At 56.0% G+C, this 19,454-nt stretch overlaps 1 protein-coding gene across 7 annotated transcripts in view; it reads left to right on the forward strand.

The window, feature by feature from the left end:
- Plekhg3 (pleckstrin homology and RhoGEF domain containing G3) overlaps positions 1–19,021 on the forward strand; it is a 27,770-nt gene extending 8,749 nt beyond the window's left edge. For 4 of the 7 annotated variants that reach the window (XM_010603030.3, XM_033766926.1, XM_010603027.3 and 1 more), the window contains 17 exons: positions 3,690–4,055; positions 4,916–5,013; positions 6,118–6,187; positions 6,527–6,573; positions 6,685–6,835; positions 6,921–7,052; positions 7,180–7,362; positions 7,520–7,612; positions 7,869–7,955; positions 8,161–8,194; positions 8,499–8,597; positions 11,835–11,873; positions 12,202–12,236; positions 12,653–13,021; positions 13,476–13,589; positions 15,764–17,183; positions 17,704–19,021. In XM_010603030.3, coding sequence (XP_010601332.1) covers positions 3,729–4,055; positions 4,916–5,013; positions 6,118–6,187; positions 6,527–6,573; positions 6,685–6,835; positions 6,921–7,052; positions 7,180–7,362; positions 7,520–7,612; positions 7,869–7,955; positions 8,161–8,194; positions 8,499–8,597; positions 11,835–11,873; positions 12,202–12,236; positions 12,653–13,021; positions 13,476–13,589; positions 15,764–17,183; positions 17,704–18,422 — 4,017 coding nt within the window. In that variant the 5' untranslated portion in view covers positions 3,690–3,728 and the 3' untranslated portion in view covers positions 18,423–19,021. The other 3 variants (XM_010603026.3, XM_010603025.3, XM_033766929.1) reach the window with 3 other exon arrangements.
- The last annotated feature ends 433 nt before the right edge of the window (positions 19,022–19,454 follow it).

Consider the following 19,454-nt stretch of genomic DNA (forward strand, 5'->3'; position numbering starts at 1 on the left):
AAAAAAAAAAAAAAAAAAAAAAAAAAAGGATCTTTGGGAGCCCTGTCCAAGAGGGCTTCACAGTGTGGGATGTGAGATGTCGATTTTCTAGAGACCGATGATTCATGGACTGATAATGGCACGAACTGACTAATGCTGAAAGAGGGAAGAGGTCCTGGAGCGGACCCTGGGGAAGGGGTGGGCGTAGGCTTCCGTGTGGCTGCTGCCTGCCTCACCCCTCCACCCCCATGAGTTTGAGGAACCAGATTGTCCCCCTGGTTTGGGGGTGAATCTTACAATAGGGCGGTGCTTATCAAGTAGGAAGGAAGATTGCCCCCGGCCAGGGAGCATGTGAGGGCCGCTTGTGGCTGAGAGGCTGAGCTGTACACACAGCAGTGGTTCAGATTGGCCTTGCGTGGCCAGAACTTGCTCAGACACAGTGGGAGGGTAGGGCTGGGCAGCCACAGCGGAGGAGTGTTTGTCCCCAAAGAACCAGCCCCAGGAGGTACCCTTTAGAGAACAATCTCTGGATGTGGCCTGGGCTCAATCCTCAGCAGCACTCAGCAATCACTCCCCCAGCAGCATTCAAATGCAGTAGTAGTCCGTGTTCCATCACTGTCCAGTGCCTTTCCTAACCGTCTGCACTTGGATCTGCTGTGCTGGACTCTGCCCTGTTTTTCCTTCAGCCCTTCCTTTTCTTGGCCCCGAGTCCTCCTGCCTAGGAGAGAGGTCCTCATGGTCATGGGTGGGTCTCTGAGTCACTACAGGGCTTCTTTGACCATTTGAGAAATTTACAGTGTTATCCTGGGAACCTTTTAACCTGCCCCCACAAAACATAAGGCCTTGCTATGTAGTTCACGCTGGCCTTCAGTTCCCTGTGTGGTCCAGGCTGGCCTTGCAGCCATCCTCCTGCCTCAGTCTCCTGAGTGCTGGGATTATAGGTGTGTGCCCCCTTGCCTGGCTCAACCCTCCTTTCTGCTTTCCCGGTGCCTGTGATCCTTTGATCTATAATCTGTATTTTTATCTTGTAATGTGGGGGGAGAGCGACCGTGGAGCATCAGGTCCAGAAAGAGCCATCTCAGTCTATGGAGTGTCATATTATGACCCAGTCTTTCCAGTCCTCCCCCCATGGCTTATGCTCATCCAAAGCCGTGACTAATCCTTTGCTGATGGCCCTCAATAGTGTGAAATCCATTATTAAGGAGATGGTGGCTGGAATGCGTGGATTCTGGAGCCTTATTCTAGTCCAGACCCTACCAGTTTCTATCTGCAGACTCGGTTCTGCGTCTGTGTGGTGAGGTCCAGACAGTGCCACAGCGCAGATTGTTGGGAGCGGAGACTTACCTGTGCACTGAGATGGGAACGTAGCCCAGGGACTGCTCTCTATGTTTCGGCCCCAGGAAGATGAAGGCATGGTCTCCACTTTGGAAAGGAAAGCTGGGCTTGCAGGCGGGCAAGTGTTTTTTTACCAGAAAAAAACTTTTCCAACAGGCAGTGGGGTCTCCAAAGAACCAGCCCCAGGAGGTACCCTTTAGAGAACAATCTCTGGATGTGTGATCTCTGGATGTGTGCTCGGTAGGGTGGAGCTTGATTAATCCTTTGCTTTCAGGCTGTGACCTGGCTGGCTGCAAAATCCATTTGGAACTTGGGCCCTTTCCATTTAGCTTCCCTGAGGAGCTGACTGACTGACCCCAGGCTAATCTGGGAAAGGTCTTAGGCCACAAGTCCCTGCCCCATCAGTCCCAGCAGGGACTGATGGGGCAGGGGGACTAGGGGTTTAACTGCTTTTAAGAATTTGTGGACCCAGGTGGGTTGGGCCACAGGGTCCGTGAGAGCAGAGGTGTGGACGGTGCTGCCTTGCCCCACCTGTGGAGAGGCCTGTGCTTAAATGTAGAGGAAGGAAGCCTGGTCGAGGAGGGAGGTTTCTCTGCTTGGTAAACCTCCGCTTTGTGGTGGAGACACAGTGACAGGGCTGGGAAAGTTCTGGCTGGGTTAGTGGTGGATGGCGAGCAGGTCTCGACACGCCAGGCTTTCAGCTCAGCAGAAGCATCCGTTTGACCTCCGTGGTATTTGCCAAATCAGCCCTATGACCTCCGTCTGCCTTTCAGTAACGGATGGGCCAGGGCAGAGGGTCTCAGACTAGGCTCGGTGGCACACAGGGAGTGCTGCCCAAAGAGGGGCCTGGGGGGCTGTAGGAGGGTCCACAGCAGGGCCCCAGGTTTGGGGAATATGGCAAGGCTCCTGGGGAGGTAGCTTCCAATCAGACCTGCAGGTTGGGGTGAGGGACACAGGGAGGGTGGACAGCAAATAATGCCCAAGCAGAGAGAACAGTATTTTCTAAAACCAAAAGTGCTAGCTCCCAGCTGGGGGCAGAGGCAAGAGAAGTAGGGAGTGGCATCAAGGGCCTCGAGTCTCAGCTCCTGGCTGTGTCTGAGGTGTGTCTGCTTTTTAGTTCTGGCCTGGGGTTAGAAGCCTTGGGTCAGCAGAAGTGAGAGGGTTGCCCAGAAACTCCCCGCAACCCTCTTGGAAATAGCAATCAGATGAGCTTTCTAGAAAGTGGTGCTGGTGAGCTCTGGTCCTATGCGGTAGGTGCAAGGTGTTCTGTCTTTCCCATAGGGCACAGCCTGTGTAGACTCTGGCCGCTGTCCCTTCCCCCTCGCTGCCCCAGGTGGGCCGTGCCATCTGCTCTGGGAATAAAGTCCACCTGGGGCTCTGTTAGCCTCACCTGGGTGCAGTTTCCTGCCTTCTGGGCTGCTCTGACCCAGCTGTACTGAGAGAGCTCGGGGAGACTCAGCGTTGGCTCACCTCTGAGGAATTTCCTGGCCCGGCTACGTCAGAGGTCTGCCTGTACCAGGGCCAGGGGGAGTGGCGTGAGGTTGGCTCCATCTTGCCACCGTCTTCTCCCTCTTCCCCATCAGCACCCTGAAGGTTCTGGGTGCACGTGAAGTCGCCAGTGCCCTGAGATGCTGCAATCCTGAGGAGAAGATGACCTACCGGTCCCTGTACCGTGACCCTAGCCCTGGCCCTAACGGCCACGAGCTTGGGGTGAGCCTTCGGATGTCTGTCAGTGTCATTGCTGTATTGGGGTCTGTGGAGGCTTTTCTGTGTGGTGCACCATGCTCAGAGCCCTGGGGGTGTCAGGTCACTTTGTCCTTGGGGACAACAGCCCTGGGATATGCTGAATCTCCTCATCTTAAAGATGGGCTGCTCTTTCTCCACTCGAGGGTGGGGGTGGCGCTGCTAGAATCGGGAAGGACGTGCTGGGCACCCTTGCCAGCCCTCAGAGTCTGAGGGAATGATCCTCCTCCCTACATTCAGTTTTCTTTTAATTGTGGTAAAATCCACGGAACTTGAAACTTATCCTCTTAAACCTTTTTTTTTGAGACAGAGTCTCACTGTGTAGCCCAGGCTGGCCTCGAACTTGTGACCATCTCCCTGCCTCAGCCTTCTGAGTGCTGGGATTACAGGCAAGAGCCACCACACCGGGACGATTGTAAACCATTTTTAAGAGTACATTTCAATAATAAGTGCGTTCACACCGATGCACAGCTATCACCACCATCGTCACTCCTCTCCTGCTGACAATAGCTTCCCACTGTGCTGTCCTGTGCTTCCCACTGTGCTGTCCCAGCTCTGGCAGTCTCCTTTCCGCTTCCGGATTCTGTGGATGCTCAGAGGTTGAGTCTCTCTGTCCGTCTGTTTTGTTCCAGAATCTCCCCGAGGTGCCTTCCCCAGGCAGCGATGTCAGGATGCCTGTCTCTGCCACCCTCCGCCAAGATGGCAGCCAGGAGCGACCAGTGAGCCTGACGTCTACCACCTCTTCGTCTGGCTCCTCCCGTGACAGCCGCAGCGCCATGGAGGAGCCCACTGGCCCCGAGGCTTCGGCCCAGAACGGGCACGGCCCTAACAGCAACAACAGTGCCAGCGGCCGGCTGAGAGCAAAGGGTCCCCTCTCCCCACACGGCAGCCGGGGGGTGGGGCCTTCGCACCACAAGCTCAGCTACCTGGGCCGAGTGGTGCGGGAGATCGTGGAAACCGAGCGCATGTATGTGCAGGACCTGTGCAGCATTGTGGAGGTGAGTGCTGAGGCGGGGGAAGAGAGTTCTTCCTGACACATCTGCTTCCCTCGGAGCAGTGGGAAGATCTTGGGATTCTGTCCCTAGAGGCTGTGACTTCTGCATCCTGGAGACACCTAGCCACACTGGTAAGCACCCTGATGGGGGCAGGAGGGGCCCTAGCCTGACAGAGGTGCCCTGCAGGGACCGAGCCTGGGCTCTGCTCTGCCACTTCCTGGCTGTGGTTCTCAAGCAGGCACATAACCTCCTAAGCCTCAGGTCTCTTGTCTGCAAAGCGAGGACACAGTCGACTCTCGGGGCTGGTGTAGGGCTTTACGCTGTTCAGGGTGCACAGGAAAAGGGCTTGTGTGGCCGCCTCTGAGGAGCCTGCGGCCTCTCTGGTGACAACGCACCAACTTAGTACCAGCCAGGTAGCTTGGAACAGCAGAAACAGTTCTCACTTGGGAATCGAAAGTCGGCTCAAGGCATTGGCGTGGAGCCCCAGGGGAGAATGCCTATCCCCTAGATTCTGGTGACCCCTCATCTCGTCCCACTGTCTTTCTTGTGTCTCTGTGTCCTCTCCTTTTATATGGACACCAGTCATTGGATTTAGAGTTCACTCTAAATATTATGTGGTATCATTCTGAAAGTCTTGACTAATGACACCTGCGAGGCCCCGACTTCCACACGAGGTCTCATATTGAGGTGCCAAGCGGACATGAATTTCGGGGTGGGCGCTTTCTAGCCTGGTACAATGGGTGCTGCCTGTGAAATTGCATCACTGCTGTGAAATGCGGGACAGAGTCACACATGGCTAGGGGAGGTGAGGGGACAGGATGGAGACTGGGTGGGCCAGGCGCTGAGTGCCTCTGTCCGGGCAGGACTACCTCCTGAAGATCATCGAGACACCTGGGCTGCTGAAGCCAGAACAAGTGAGCGCCCTGTTTGGGAACATAGAGAGCATCTATGCACTGAACAGGTATGGGAGTGCACAGGCCTACCCCGCACTGTGTTCTGCTGCCCGGGCCCCTCAGGGCCGGCCCAGGGAGGAGCCCTGGGTGTCCCTGGACTCTGGGCTTTGACGTGTGGGTCTGCATCTTGATCTCTGAGGATGGGAAAGGGTGGTCTGTTTCTGAAAAAGGGCATAATTAGCTCTGTGCTGGAGAGGAGGCAGCAGCTGGGAAATGTACCCTGGGCTGACGTAGTTTCTAGAGGCTGGAGAGATAATTTGAGGGCGTGTGTATTGAGTCCGGCCTAAGGCAGAGCCCTCTATGGGCACTGCTGGACTCTCTTACATGGGTGCTCTCCTCTGTCCTCCTCCTTTTTGGTCCCCATCTGCACATCTTGTAATTTCTTACCCTGAGAGAAGTGGGACTCCCTGGACAGGATTTGCCCACTAGTGGAGTGCACAGGCCAGGTGGGAGAGGCTGACCTCGGCCTGGCGAGGAGCTGTTCACGTCTGCTGCTTGTGGGACTGCAGACTTCAGGGAAAGGCACTGGTCAGAGGGAGCAGCGTCAACAGGACAGGACGGGAGAGCCTTTCCTCAGGTCCCTTCAGACAGAGGGACCTGTGAGCCTGGGGAAAGCTCAGGAGGGCAGGCTGGGGATGGGGGAATGGAGTGGGAGAGGCGCAGATGGAGGAGGCTGGGGAGTGCTGTTTCTGGGGTTCCCCGCAGTGCCCCCGTCTAAGATCAGGGGTATTGGAGCTCACCCTCTCTCTCCCTGCATCCTTCCTCTTTCCCACCTGGTGCTCCTCTTTGTTAGTCCCTTCTCTTCTTCCACCTTTCATCTCTGCTTTTATGTGTTCGACCCTGCTCGCAGAGGAGCTGTCCCGTTCTGAGGTGGGTACTAGTGTCCCCTTCTTCCTGCTTGCCGAGCACATGGGGCTCCCTGGCTTCCTGTCTTTGTGGTGTGCTGTATCCTTCCTGTGGTCGCTGCCTGGGGCAGGGCTCCCTCAGAGGGTGGAAGCCCCGGCTCCTAGCGTGACGGCAGGGCTGGGGGACTGGGTCTCAGGAGGTGGGGCAGTGGCGTGTCTCCGTCAGGAGGCTGCAGAGGTCACACCTGATGGCCTCTCTCTACCCAGCCAGCTGCTCAGAGACCTGGATAGCTGCAACAGTGACCCTGTGGCTGTGGCCAGCTGCTTCGTGGAAAGGGTAAGAAGACCTGGGTCCTTGCCTCTTGCCCTGTCTTGCTGGGAGCTCAGAGGGACTGGAACAGCCAACATAGGAGCACATGAGTGTCTGGGGACCCTTACTGGGGACAGGGCACGGCACCGTGAACGGAGGCTGTGCTGGGGCAGGGTCGGGTTGCTAGTAGATGGGATGCCCTAGACCATTGATGGCAAGCCTTTCAGAAGTTCACCACTGTAGGTTCACCACCACTGTCCTAAAACACTGGCTACGAAGGTAGTTCTGTCAGCACTTGGGGAATGGGACTGAGGCCTGTCTTTACTCCTCCCAGATTTATAGTCACTATTTTTGGTTTCTCCTTAGAGCCAAGAGTTTGATATCTACACTCAGTATTGCAACAACTACCCCAAGTGAGTAGCTAGAGGCGTTGAGAGGAGGGAGGCTGAGCCGCCTGGGGAGTCCGGGCCCCTTCCTCCTCCCCAGGCTGCCCTGGGCAGTGACGCCCCTTCTCCCACTCCCAGCTCAGTGGCCGCGCTGACAGAATGTATGCGGGACAAGCAGCAGGCCAAGTTCTTCCGGGACCGGCAGGAACTGCTGCGGCACTCACTGCCCTTAGGCTCCTACCTGCTGAAGCCCGTCCAGCGCATCCTCAAGTACCACCTGCTGCTCCAGGTAGCCCTGGTGTCCTCCAGAGGGTACAGGGCCCGAGGGAAGCCAGGGCCTCACAGGGTTGCCTGGACCTCTGTCTCCTGCACAGGAAATTGCCAAACACTTTGATAAAGAAGAGGATGGCTTTGAGGTGGTGGAGGAGGCCATCGATACCATGACCTGTGTGGCCTGGTACATCAATGACATGAAGAGGCGGCATGAGCATGCGGTCCGGCTCCAGGTGCTCTGGGCTGAGCGGCTGGGGGAGACGGGGAGCCATGTGGGGCTGGGAGAGGGAACGTGGAGCCTTCTGGGGAGCCTCAAGGCCCATGAGGCCTGACCCTGCGGGCTGGGCCTTTCTCCTACAGGAGATTCAGTCTCTGCTCATCAACTGGAAGGGACCTGACCTGACCATCTATGGGGAGCTTGTCCTGGAGGGTACCTTCCGCGTGCACCGTGTGCGTAACGAGAGGACTTTCTTCCTCTTGGACAGAACACTACTCATCACCAAGAAGCGGGGAGATCACTTTGTCTACAAGGGTCACATCCCGGTAACCAGGCTCCCTGGCTCCTGCCTGCTGGGGCGTGGGTCTCTCTGCTCCACGTCTGTTTCCTGGGACTCCGGCGCCATCCTGATCCTGAGCCTGTCAGGGCCCAGAACTCTTCCCTCCTCCCTCCTGCCTCACTGCCCTCTACCTCTGTCCGCAGTGCTCCTCGTTGATGCTGATCGAAAGCACCAGAGACTCCCTCTGCTTTACCGTCACTCACTATAAGCACAACAAACAGCAGTACAACATCCAGGTGAGGGGCAGCAGGCTGCCTGCCTTTGGTTCCTGGCTCCTGGACTTACCCCGCTGCCCACAGACCATTGTTCCATCTCTAATGTGGGGACCGTTTCAGCACCCCTTGGGGTTGTGGTGGGGAGTTAAGGCGACCTCACAGATGCCCGGCATGGTGCCTCTTCCCACCTCTTCTCCCCGGGCGGAAGTGCTGCCTGTGCTGGACATCTTCGGGCCTGTAATGGTAACTCCAGGTCCCTTCCCTTGGGCCCGCCCAGGCCAAGACAGTGGAGGAGAAACGGAGCTGGACTCACCACATCAAGAGGCTCATTCTGGAGAACCATCACGCCACCATTCCCCAGAAGGTCAGCTCCTGGGGTGCCCGATGGACGCAGGGAGAAAGTGTTCCTCCAAGGTCCACTGAGGCCCCACCTCCTGGACACTGGCTCTGGCTGGACAGTGGCATTAGCACAGCAGTACAAGGCCTGGGCATGGGGCTGTGGGGTGTCCTAGTGGGTGAGAGAGGCCCGGTATGCGGCAAAGCGGTAACCCGGTGCCCTTCCCTTCCAGGCCAAGGAAGCCATCTTGGAAATGGACTCCTATTGTAAGTCACCCTTTTCTGCCTGGTTTGTCCCTACTTGTGCACATGGCTAGGTCAGGCTGTACCCAGGTCCAGCTTTGCCTGGGACTTTTACTTCAAGAGAAGGAGCTGGGGGTCAGTCCTGCTGAGGGACGGGTTTCACAGTGCCTGGAGCCCCCACGTGGAAGAAGGAGAAGATGGCGGGAGCTCTGGAGGCATCTGGCCCCTGGAGCTGCGGTGGGTGGCAGAGGGGTGGCTGGGTACGGACAGGGGCTAGGCCGAGGCCCCTGGGGAATCAGTAACCTGATCAGCCCTCTCCTGGGTGCAGATCCCAGTCGGTATCGCCGCAGCCCAGAGAGGCTGAAGAGGGGATGGTCAGCCCAGGACGAGGTTTCTACTCGTGCACGCCAGGGGCGCCGGCAGTCTGGTAAGAGAACGGCTGTGTGGGCAACAGCCTCCTCGGAGGACCCCAGATCGGGTGGGGGCCACGGGTCCTCACCTGGATTTGCTGTTCTTATCTCTCGTAAGCCCAGGGAAGTGGGACAGGGCCAGTGGATGCCCACAGCACCCTTTCTTGCTCATGTTCCTCTGGACCTTATTTTTGGTATCTGGGATCAAACTCAGGACCTTGCACTTGCAAGGCAGGTGGCGGCACCACGGAGCTAAATCCCTGGCCCCTCTCTGGGCCTCCTTGTCCACCAGCATGGGCAGCCAGCCTCTCTGTGCCCTAGGTCTTGGCATCTCCTCTTGGCTCCCCCTCCGAGTGAGCCTCCCTTCTTTGGCACTCAGAATATGTACCAATTAGGCCAGGACTAACACTTGGCCATCGTGGATGGTTCCGTCCCAGTTCTGGACCAACAGAGCAGAAGCAGGAAGTGAGGAAAATGAGTTAGTCCAAGTGGCACCAGATCCAGACAGGAAATATTTACTTTGGGTCTCAGGACGAAGTTCTATTTTCCTCTCCTGGGTTTTCTTCCATTACTGGACTTGCTAATGTGTTCTTAGATTTATTGGAGTGAATCATCTATTTAGAGGGAGAAAACCTTGCCTTTATTCTTGGTTCTGCCTTGATGAGAGTGTATATTTTCTACATCTGTTTTTACTCTGCCATTCTGTCGAAGTCTCAGGGACAGATCTGGGTTAAGCTAGGAGCAGGTAGGGTGGTGTGAGAACCATCATCTATCTTGCTGTCACCCGGAGAGAAAGATTTTTAGAAGGACTGGTCACAGTGTCTTGGCTTGGACCCACAAGTGCATTGGGTTTTGACGGGCCATGTCCCTTAGGTTCCTTGAACACCATGTGGGCTGACATACCGGCTTCAGTCTTCAAAAAGGTGGAGCCGGGTATCTCTAGACAGCTTTGGTGTTTCCGTGTTGTCTGGTACTACTCAAGATGGATCTTGAACCTCGGTCAAACCTGACATGGTTACAAAAGTTTTATGGTTAATAATGAGATAATTAATAATGTGAAATAGAAAGTAAAGGGCTAAAGGTGTAGGGAAAGTGGGAAGGGTGGGGGAAAGGTAATAAGGGAGAGGAAAAAAAATACGAAAACTGAAAAAATGGAAATAAAGTTTGTAAATGGGGAGGGGAGGAGGAGGTGAAGGGAGGGCAGGGACAAGGGGAAAAAAATGAGATTCAAGACCTATTATGTAAAGGTACAGAATCCCAATGACAAATATAATTGTATTGTATACCTAGATTGTACCAATAAACTCAATAAAAAGAAAAAAAAAAGTTTTATGGTTAAAAGCCCCAAATTGAAGCTGGGCATGGTAGTGCAGTACTGTGATTCCAGCATTTAGGAGGCTGAGGCAGGAGGATTGCCACAAGTTCGAGGCCAGCCCGAGTTACAAAAACTAAAACAAAAAAAACCCTAACTTGGGGGTGTTGTTTTACTGACTTGTGGCTCCCTCAATTTCTCTTCCTTTCCCTTTGCCGTTCACCCTTAACTTGCCAGTGCTTAGCATTGAAGCCTTTGGCACATGAAAGTGCTCAAGTGATGATGATGGTGGTGATGGTGGTGGTGGTGGTAACAGTTACACTGCCGGGACCTCAGCAATGTGTAACTCTGCATATGCTTAAAGCCACTAACTGAACTGTACATTTTAAATGAGTGAAATGTATGGTATGGTAGGAGAATTAAACCTCAGCAAAGTTGTTTAAAAATGTTTGGGTATTCAAGGCACTCAAGAAATGAGCTGTTTTACAGAACTGAAAAAAAATTTTTATTTTGGTACTGGGGATTGAACTCAGGTCCTTGCGCTTATGAGGCAGGCGGCGGAACCACTGAGCTAAATCCCCAGCCCTGAGCTGAAATTTTTGACAGGGCTGAGGTTTGAGCCTGTGAAAACTAAGAGTTGGGTTTTTGAGGTTTATGAGCTTCTTTTCCTGTTTTAGGGTTACCTGTCACGAAGCAGACAGGTTTCTGCAGCACGTTTCATCTCAGAGTAGAGGGTGCGGGCCGCAGTCGAGCCTTTTCATCTCTAGAGCCCTTGCCACAGCATGCCTGGCGGTGTGTGAACTGCTGCAGGGGACCAGAAGTAGCAGGGGGCTGGGCTGGGCTGCCGCAGAGACGCTGCAGCGTCTGAGGTGTCTGTCTGCTGCTGTCGCCCCTCTGAGTTCAGCGTGCCTGCCCCGGCGCGGCGTCCCTCCTCCCTCCTCCTCCGTGTTAGAAATCAGCTGATGAAATGGAAGCGCACGGAAGAAGGGCGGTGAGGGAGGCCGAGCATCGGCCCTGCCGTCCACGGTCTTTTCTGCTGCTGCTTCCAGAGGATTCCACCGGGCAGACAAGTGTGCTATTGGACGCCTAGGGGCCGTTCCATTTTAAATGAGTTGTGACTTATTAAATATCCTTAATTACATGTTTTTAAGTGAAAGAATAGAACATCTTGCTCTCCACTTTAGAAACAATTAGGTGTTTGCTCATATTGATGCAGAGAGAAGGTGTACGGTGCGCGTGTGTGTGTCTGTGTGTCTGAGCTGATCCTTGGCAGGGGGCAGACTGAAGAGCGCCTTATCTCCTGGGATACACGCAGACAGGCGTTGGTGGACCTCCCTCTGCCTCTGCTTTCGTAGACAGTCGTGACCAGGCCCGTAAGACTGTGGCAGGCGCAGGCTAAGCTCTCGACATAAGGTCCTCTTATCTCTGCCTCCGTGTCTCAGTCCTGTCTCCGGAAAGGCTGGGTACAGCCTAATGGCTGTTCCGGGTTCTGTCCCCAGAGCCAGGTCGTCCCCTGTCCAGTCGGGCAACACTCCCAGCAGGCAGCGCGGCCTCGTGATGCTGGGCCTTAGGGGTCGTAGGAAGTCGGGTGTGACCTGCTTTCCAGCTGGGGTGCTGTGAGGGGCCAGGGGAGGGTTAGCCAATGCGCTGATGTGCTCCTTGCAAGGGAGGCAAAGGGGCTTGATGGAGAGACCGGGCAGGCTGCTCTGAAGGGGCAGCATGGAGCCATCTCTCCCCGAGGCTCTGGAACTCGGGGTGCTGTGGCACATGTGCTATAATGCAGGGACGGGGACAGTGGGCTGCAGGCTTGGGCTCAGCAGTGGGCGAGCCGGAGTGGACCTTGAACTGGTAACGGGTCAGCGGTGCTGTGGGCCTGGGACTCAGGCCAGGTGTCACTGTTCCTGGCCCATGCTCAACTCTGCCTGTGTTTGTTCCTCCTCAGAGCCAGCCAGGCACCTGCTCAGGCAACTCGGCGACAAGGGTGAGCGTGTGAGGGGTGTGGGTGGCCGTTCCCGGGGGCTCTAAGGGGTCAGAGGGGTGAGCAGGTAGAAGCTCGGCGGTGGGGAGTGGAGAACAGGTTAGAGGCCCTTGGAGAGGGCCTTACCCCCTCTACAGAGGGAGCCGAGCCTGCCCCCCGCACACACACATGGCTTGCCCCCTTTCCTGGGGACATCCTGGATGCCCTGAGCTGAAAGCCTGCGGCTGGGAGGAGGAGCCCCCAGTGAGGCTTCTCGGGCCTCTAGAGCGGCTTCTCCTGCTTACTGGTCTCCTTCCCTTCCCTGCCCCTCATCCATGTGCCGGGGACCCAGTGGTGGTGTCAGCAGCCAGAGCAGCAGGAATGAAGGTATGGAGGGGTCACAGAGCTGCCCTGAGGAGGGGGCGCCATGTCTGGCCCCCAGCCCTCCGCGCCCCTTGTCTTCGGTCACTCCGCACAGACCGGTCCACGCTTACGTGTGCAGGCCGTGATGGGGGGTTGCGGAGAGGCATAAGTCATGGCCCTCACCGTGGGACCCTTCTCTTCCCTCTTCCTGGTGCGGTACCTGAGTTCCCTTCTCGTTTTCCCACTCCTGGGCCTGTGCTCCTGACCAGGACCCAGCCTTCCCCCCACAAAATGCCCCACTCCTCGCTAGGCCCCAGGGGAGGACCCGGCTGGGAGCCTAGGTGTGGCCTTTGTGCACGGCCTCCCCTCCCTGGCTGCCTGCAGGAAGAGGGGAGGTGGCCCACTCGGTGGGTCACAAGGGTGTCTTGTGCTCTGAACAGCATGCAGGCAGTGCTGGTGCCCTCCTGGACTTGGGGCGGCCACCCCAGACGTGGGACCTGCAGCCTGAGGCTGAGGGAGCTGCTGGAGAGGAGGAAGAAGAGGAGGAGGTGGTGGAGGAAGAAGAGGAAGAAGAGGAGGAGGAGGAGCAGGCCTTTCCGGTCTCTCTGGAGGACCTGGCGGGGCATGAAAGCAGCAAGAAGGGAGCCAGGCCAGAGCCCCTAGGCTCGGAGGAGGAGGAGGAGGAGGAGGTGGTAGAAGAGAGTCTGGCAGTGGCAGAGCAGGTAGCTGACTTTGCCAGCTCCCTGCTGGCCGCCCTGCACTGCTGGCACTATCGGGCCAACGCTTTACTGTTCTCCCGGGGTGCTATGGTGAGGTGTCTCTTTGATCTCCCCTCCTCCTCGCATGTTCCCTGGCCTGTGCATGCCCATCTGAGAGTCCCTCCTGTCCCCGCTGCCTGCTCCTTCACTCCTGCCGGCACCTCTTAACCTCTCACTCACTGTCATGCCCTGGTGAGCCCCTGGCATGCACTCTCCAAGGGCTGGGCACTAATGAGTACACCACCCCTGAGGAGGACAAGTGGGGCAGAACCAGTGGGGCTAGGAGGGAGCTTGTCTGCTGGGCCGGAAGGGAGGCAGGCTGGGCTTCTCACACTGCGAGGATTCCTGCAAGCCAGGCTGGCCATTCAGCTTGCATTGGAAGGGCTTGGGTCCAGGGCTGGCTCAGCGCAGACCTTGGGTTCAGGAGGTGCTACCCATGTTGAGATGCAGAAGAGGCCAGCTCCTGATGGTCCTGGAGTTGACAGCTGCCCTCTCCTTGCTGCAGGGGAAGGGGCGCCGGGAGTCTGAAGGCTCCAAGAGCCACAGAAGGTGCAGCAACCAATCTCCAACCAGTGCTGAGAAGTGCATGAGCTTCGAGTCTGTCTCCTCCCTGCCAGAGGTGAGTGGCTGGCAGGTGGGATGGAGTTAGTGCAGGGGCAGCTGGAGCCTGCTGTCCAGGACTGTAGGCAGCTCTCTCAGGCCAGGCTGTCCCTCTGAGAACAGGAGTTCCCTACCACCACGACTCTTGCCCCTTTGGGGAGCTTTTGCAGCCTAGGGGTGTGTAGTTTAGTGCGTATATATCTCCTTTCCTCGAATTAGAAGAAGGCATTCCTTCCTTGGGCCAGATGAAGGCCCATGCCAAGGGGCACAGCTAGTGGAAGTAAACCAGGTTTTATGCCCCTCAGCCAGGCTGCCTTGGACAGGGCACAGGGCCCCACCTCTGCCAGCCGGCCAGACTTTTAAGTCATGCCTGCAGCCACCTGTCAAAGCGGGAGGGTGTCACTATCCACTGAACACCTCCTGTATATCTAATATTTTATCTCTTTCTTCTGCTCCCTGCAACATCTCGGGAAGGAAAAAGAGGCTCTGAGAGGTTGAGTGGTGGTCCTGGCATTCACTGAGGACATAGTTAACATCAGACCTGGCTCTCTGACTCAGAGGCCCCCTCTCCTCTTCCTTCTGCTCCATTGTATCTGTAGGATGCTTGGATTTGAGTCTTTTGCTTTTCCCAAATTACAAGGAAAAGGCCAGACCCTAGGGTGGGTGTTCCAGGCACGACAAGTCTGAGAATCTAAATGACACTGGGTAGGAATACAGTGGGGTATTCTAGTCTGTTGGGACTGCTCTATCTGAGACTGCATGCTTATATATTGCTCATAGTTCTGGAAGCTGAGAAGTCCAAAATTAAGGTACCAGCCATGCTTTTTTTATAAGGCACTAATCCCATTTGTGAAGGTGAAGCCTTTTTTACTTAAATCACTTCCCCAGGGGCTCCTCTGCTTAGCCCTGTCACACTGGTATTAGGTTCTAACATGAATTTTGGGGGGATACCATTCAGAGCATAGCAAGTGGTGCTGTACCATAATAGCAGAATGGAAACCCCATGTATAATACAAATTTTCTGGTAGCCATGTTTAAAAAAAATTAATTAAAAAGAAACAGGTGAGCTGGGACTTTAGCTCAGTGGTTCCACCGCCTGCCTTGCAAGTGCAAGGTCCTGAGTTCGATCCCTGGTACCAAAAAAAGAAAAAGAAACAGGTGAAATTAATTCTAATAGTACAGTTTATTTAATCCAGTAGGTCCAAAATATTAGCATGTAATCAGTATAAAATTTACTGATATTTTATCCCTCCTTTTATACAAAGTCTTCTTGATCTGATGTGTATTCTACTCTTTCGGCAGGCCTTGATTTGAACTGGCTATGTTTGAGTTGCTCAGAACGCCAGATGTGGCTGGTAGCTACTGTTTTGGATGCTGCAGGCCTAGCTCATGTTTCTGCACTGCAGATTTTGGACTAGAACTCATGGAATTAGGTCTGATTCCTCAGAATTTAGTGTGTTCACTCTTTTCCCTAAACACCTATCTGGAAAGCTGCGCTAGCCAAATGAAGGGCTCAAATTACCTTTGAGGTGGTCAGGAGGAAATTCTCAAATGTGCTTCCTCCCTTGCCATCTGTGGGGTGTTCGGATGGCGAGGCTGGCTGGCTGGAGCTGGTTTTTCTGTCCTGACTTCTGATGGCAACAGCACATACTGTGTTGCCCTTTGGACCTTGCTCCCACACAAAGGCCCTGGTCCCTTGTGGAAGTTGTGTCACCCTCTCAGGAAGCACGGCCTGGGTTTGCACCCCAGGACCCAGAGTGGGCAGCGTCTAGGGCTTTCAGGAGCTGCCTTGCCATCAGGCAGGGGCATCCCAGTGCCATGGCTCTGGACGTGCTTGTGAGAGCCATTCTCTGGGAACTGGGACAGCTCCAGGCCTGGTGTTGTATGCGCCCATGAGCTGATGGTTCCCAGGCAGCCTTCCACCGAGAGGAAGCACACGTCCTTCTGTGTTCCTAGTGTTTTCCTTGGGTAGGAGGTCATGGGCTCAGCATCCCAGATGCAGGGTGACCTAAGGACACTAGCATTTTCTTCTCCCTCAGGACCTGTCGCCTTACTTTTGAGTCACTTGTCTTGCTTGCCTTTGGTTCTAAAGTGGAGTCCTTCTCCTTGGGCTGTGAGCCAGCTGTGCCTTCCTCTTCCCTGGGCCTCGTGAAGGAGGCTTTTACTCACGTAAGCTCTCTCTGCTGTATCTAGGCTGAAGCAGGTCCTGGTCCTGTGGCTGAGCAGGAGGTCTTTGCTGTTACAGAAGGTCCTAACACTGAGGAGATGCCTTCAGACACAGAGTTAGCCGAAGTCCTGGAAACAGGACTTGACACCCAGCAGGAGCTGTTGGGGATGGAACTCCCAGTGGACATGGAGGGCTTCGTGGTGGCCGAGAGCACCGAAGATCTTAAGACCCTGAGCAGTGAGGAGGAGGAGGAAGAGATGGGAGCAGCCCAGGACTCCGAGAGCCTCTTGCCACCCTCTGTGCTAGACCAGGCCAGTGTCATTGCTGAGCGGTTTGCCAGCAGCTTCTCTCGGCGCAGCAGCCTGACCCTGGAGGATGGCGGTGGCAAGTCCAGTGGCTTTGGGATGCCACGGCTGGTCAGCCGGAGCAGCAGTGTGCTCAGTCTGGAGGGCAGTGAGAAGGGCCTGGCCCAGTGGGGCAGCGCAGCGGACTCACTCGACTCCCAGCCTGCCCTGGAAGTGGGTGTCAGCACGGGGGTGGCCATAGAGAATGGCCCTTCTGCCAACAGGACAGAGTCCCCAAACGCGGGTTGCCCAGTGGAGTCCAGCAGGTCTTCCTGCAAGAAGGACTCAGCACTCTCCACCCGAGATCGGCTGTTGCTGGATAAAATTAAGAGCTACTATGAGAATGCAGAGCATCACGATGCAGGCTTCAGTGTGCGGCGCCGGGAGAGTCTCTCCTACATCCCCAAAGGGCTGGTGAGGAACTCCGTCTCCAGGATCAACAGCCTTCCGGGGCCAGACCTGAAGCCGGCAGCTCCGGTGGGGTACAAGAGACAGGGGGATTCCCGAGTGGCACCGTGGACCTTGTTTGACCTCCCAGGACCCAGCCAGGCACGCACAGAGGACCCGGCTCCTGTCACAGATGCTGAGTTCCGTCCGTCGTCGGAAGTTGTGAAGATGTGGGAGAGAATGGAGTCTGCTGAGCGAAGCCCCCAGCTGGGACCAGGCCAGGGTCAGACCAGTGGCTTTGATCTCCAGGAGCCGCTCTTCATCCTGGAGGAGCATGAGCTGGGGGCCATCACCGAGGAGTCGGCCACTGCCTCCCCGGAAAGCGCCTCGCCCACTGAGCCACCCAGCCGGGCCCATTTGGCCCATGAGCTGAAAGAGCTGGTGAAGGAGCTGAGCAGCGGGGTCCAGGGGGAGCTGGTGACCCCGCTGCACCCCCGCATCATGCAGCTGTCACACGTGATGGACAGCCAGGTGAGTGAGTGTGTCAAGAACAAAGTCTACCAGCTGGCCCGCCAGTACAGCCTCCGCATCAAGAGCATCAAGGCAGTGCCGGCCAGGGTGCCGCTGCAGTGGGAGAGTGCAGCTCCGGACACCGATGAGAAGAGCCCCACTGTTCCCTGCCTGCAGGAGGCCGCAGAGCTGGCCAGTGGCAAAGGTATGTTGGAACGAGAGTCTGCAGGTGGAAGAGCCAGTTAGTAGCCGGTGCCTCTGGGGAGGTGACTTCCAGAGAGGTCGTGTCAAGACTAGGGATGTAGCTCAACAGTGGAGCACTAGTTTAGAAAGACGAAAAAGGTCACACCAAAAAGAGCCCGTGTACCACAGGTGTGAGCCCTGGCAGTCAGTCTGGCACTCCGAGGCCGACCCTGCACTCCGTGGAGCCCTTCAGTGCCCGCCCTCAGCCCTCCCTCTGGAGCAGAGGGAACAGGGAGGGACGGAAGCACAGCCTCTCCTCATTCCCTTTGATCCCTTCCCCCATTCCCTCACTTCCTTTTCTTCCTTCTCCCCATCCCCCTTTGACTGTGGGGAGTAGCTGGTAAATTGGATTTCTCTTCCTTCACATGCAAAACCCCGGCTCCAGCCTTGTCTGGAGCAAGAGCTAAGGAGACAGATGGAGGCCTCTGTCCCTGGTTGTGCCTCCTGCAGAGCGATTCAGCTGGCCTTTTCTCTCCTCACAGGCCAGAGGAAGCCCGTGCTGTCCCTCCTCAGCTGCGAGCAGCTGATGGCCCAGGAGCACAGCCCCCGCAAACCTTCCTCTGCTGGGGAGACGTCGCCACGACGCTTTTCCTTCAGCCCCTCTGCGGCCAGCGTGAAGACCACCTCACCCGGGGCCCGGCTGAGCCCCTTTGATGCCGAGACCTTCCACTGGCCCGATGTCCGAGAGCTGTGCTCCAAGTACGCCCACGACTGGGCTGCCCAGACCGAGGGCAGTCGGCCTCGTGCCCCGCCGGTCAACCGGAGTCGCTCAGTCCCTGAGATCACGGTGCAGCCTCCTGTGTCGGGCAGGGTGGGCCGCTGTTGCAGCCTGAGCACCAGGAGCAGCCAGGGAGGTGGAGAGGCTGCCCAGTCCCCGCCTCCTGGGCCGCAGACCCAAAGTGGGCTGAATGGAGGAGAAGCCCTGTATGTCACCGCAGACCTCACCCTGGACAACAACCAGCGGGTGATTGTCCTGGAGAAGAGGCCGCTTCCCAGGCCTGCTTCGGGGCCTGAGGAGGAGGAGGGCAGCACACAGGAATCAGGTTCACCAGAGGCCGTGGAGGAACAGGGTCAAGATTCCCAGGAGTCTTCGGAGCACTGGCCGAAGGAAAACGATCCCAGGGACCCAGCAGGCCCAAGCAAGCAGGGCCGAGTGAGAAACCTGAGAGAAAAATTCCAGGCTTTGAACTCTGTGGGTTGACTGACTCCTGTGGAGGGAGGAGCCCTGTTGGGATGGAGAAGAACCCCCTCTTGTCCTGGAAGAGGGCTCTGGCGTGAGTGTGTGGCCTCCCCTACACCTGGCGCCCCCTGGGGCTTGTGACAACTTTTCTCAGGTCCAGATGAGCTATTCTCAGCACCCCCAGAGGCTGGTGTGGCCACCTCCCTTGTAAATAGTTCTCTGGTGAGAAGCCAGGTATTTAAGCTCACCTCGGCCAGGGAGAGGAAGCGCTGCTCAGGCCTCCGGTTTTGGCTGCTCACTGTCAGGCTGAGGACCCAGGGGAGACCCAGGAAGCAGCCTGGACAGGCTTTGCTCTTTAACTGTGTCTTTTCTTAGGACTCGGGCAGAAATGAGGCCAGTAATTTATTGCTTTTCATCCTGTGGTGTGTGTGTGCGTGCGTGAGTGTGTGTGTGTCCTCCTGTTGTTTATTCCCCTCCTGTGAAGAATGGAATGGACTTAGCGCAGGTACTTTGGAGGGTTGTTGCTGACCCTGCTGTTGTCGCTAATGTACACGTTTCATTATTTGCCAATGGTGCAATAACCACTGCTGACCAACTGACCTGCGTGTGGCCTCCTTACTGGGGTGCGGGGGTTGTTGCTCTGACTCGGGGAAACCAGGTTTTCTACCTCATTCATCATCTGGGCTCAGGAGACAGAAGTCTCCAGGGCACCAGCTTGGGGCAGTTTAGCAAGAGCTTGTCTCAAAATAAAAAATACAAAGCTGGAGAGGGATAGGGTACAATCAGTAGAATACTGTGATTTTAAGAGACATTTTAAAAAAAAATTATTACAGTAAGAAACACGCTGTTTTTAATCCTCCTCCAATGCTCCCCCTCACTTCAAGCACACCCCATTATCCCCGCCACTTTCTGAAGCAGTTCTGAGACCCCTCCTTCCTGAGCATCTCAGTTCTGCTGCTGTGGCTGTTTCGATGTCCTGAATCGATTCAAAATATTTTCTTTCAATGGTCATTTTGACTCTGGTAAAGAGCCAGAAGTTGCACAGTGTGCCAG

This window comes from Fukomys damarensis, unplaced genomic scaffold (assembly GCF_012274545.1).
Source record: "Fukomys damarensis isolate Sample0158 unplaced genomic scaffold, DMR_v1.0_HiC HiC_scaffold_21, whole genome shotgun sequence".
Classification (NCBI taxonomy): Eukaryota; Metazoa; Chordata; class Mammalia; order Rodentia; family Bathyergidae; genus Fukomys; species Fukomys damarensis.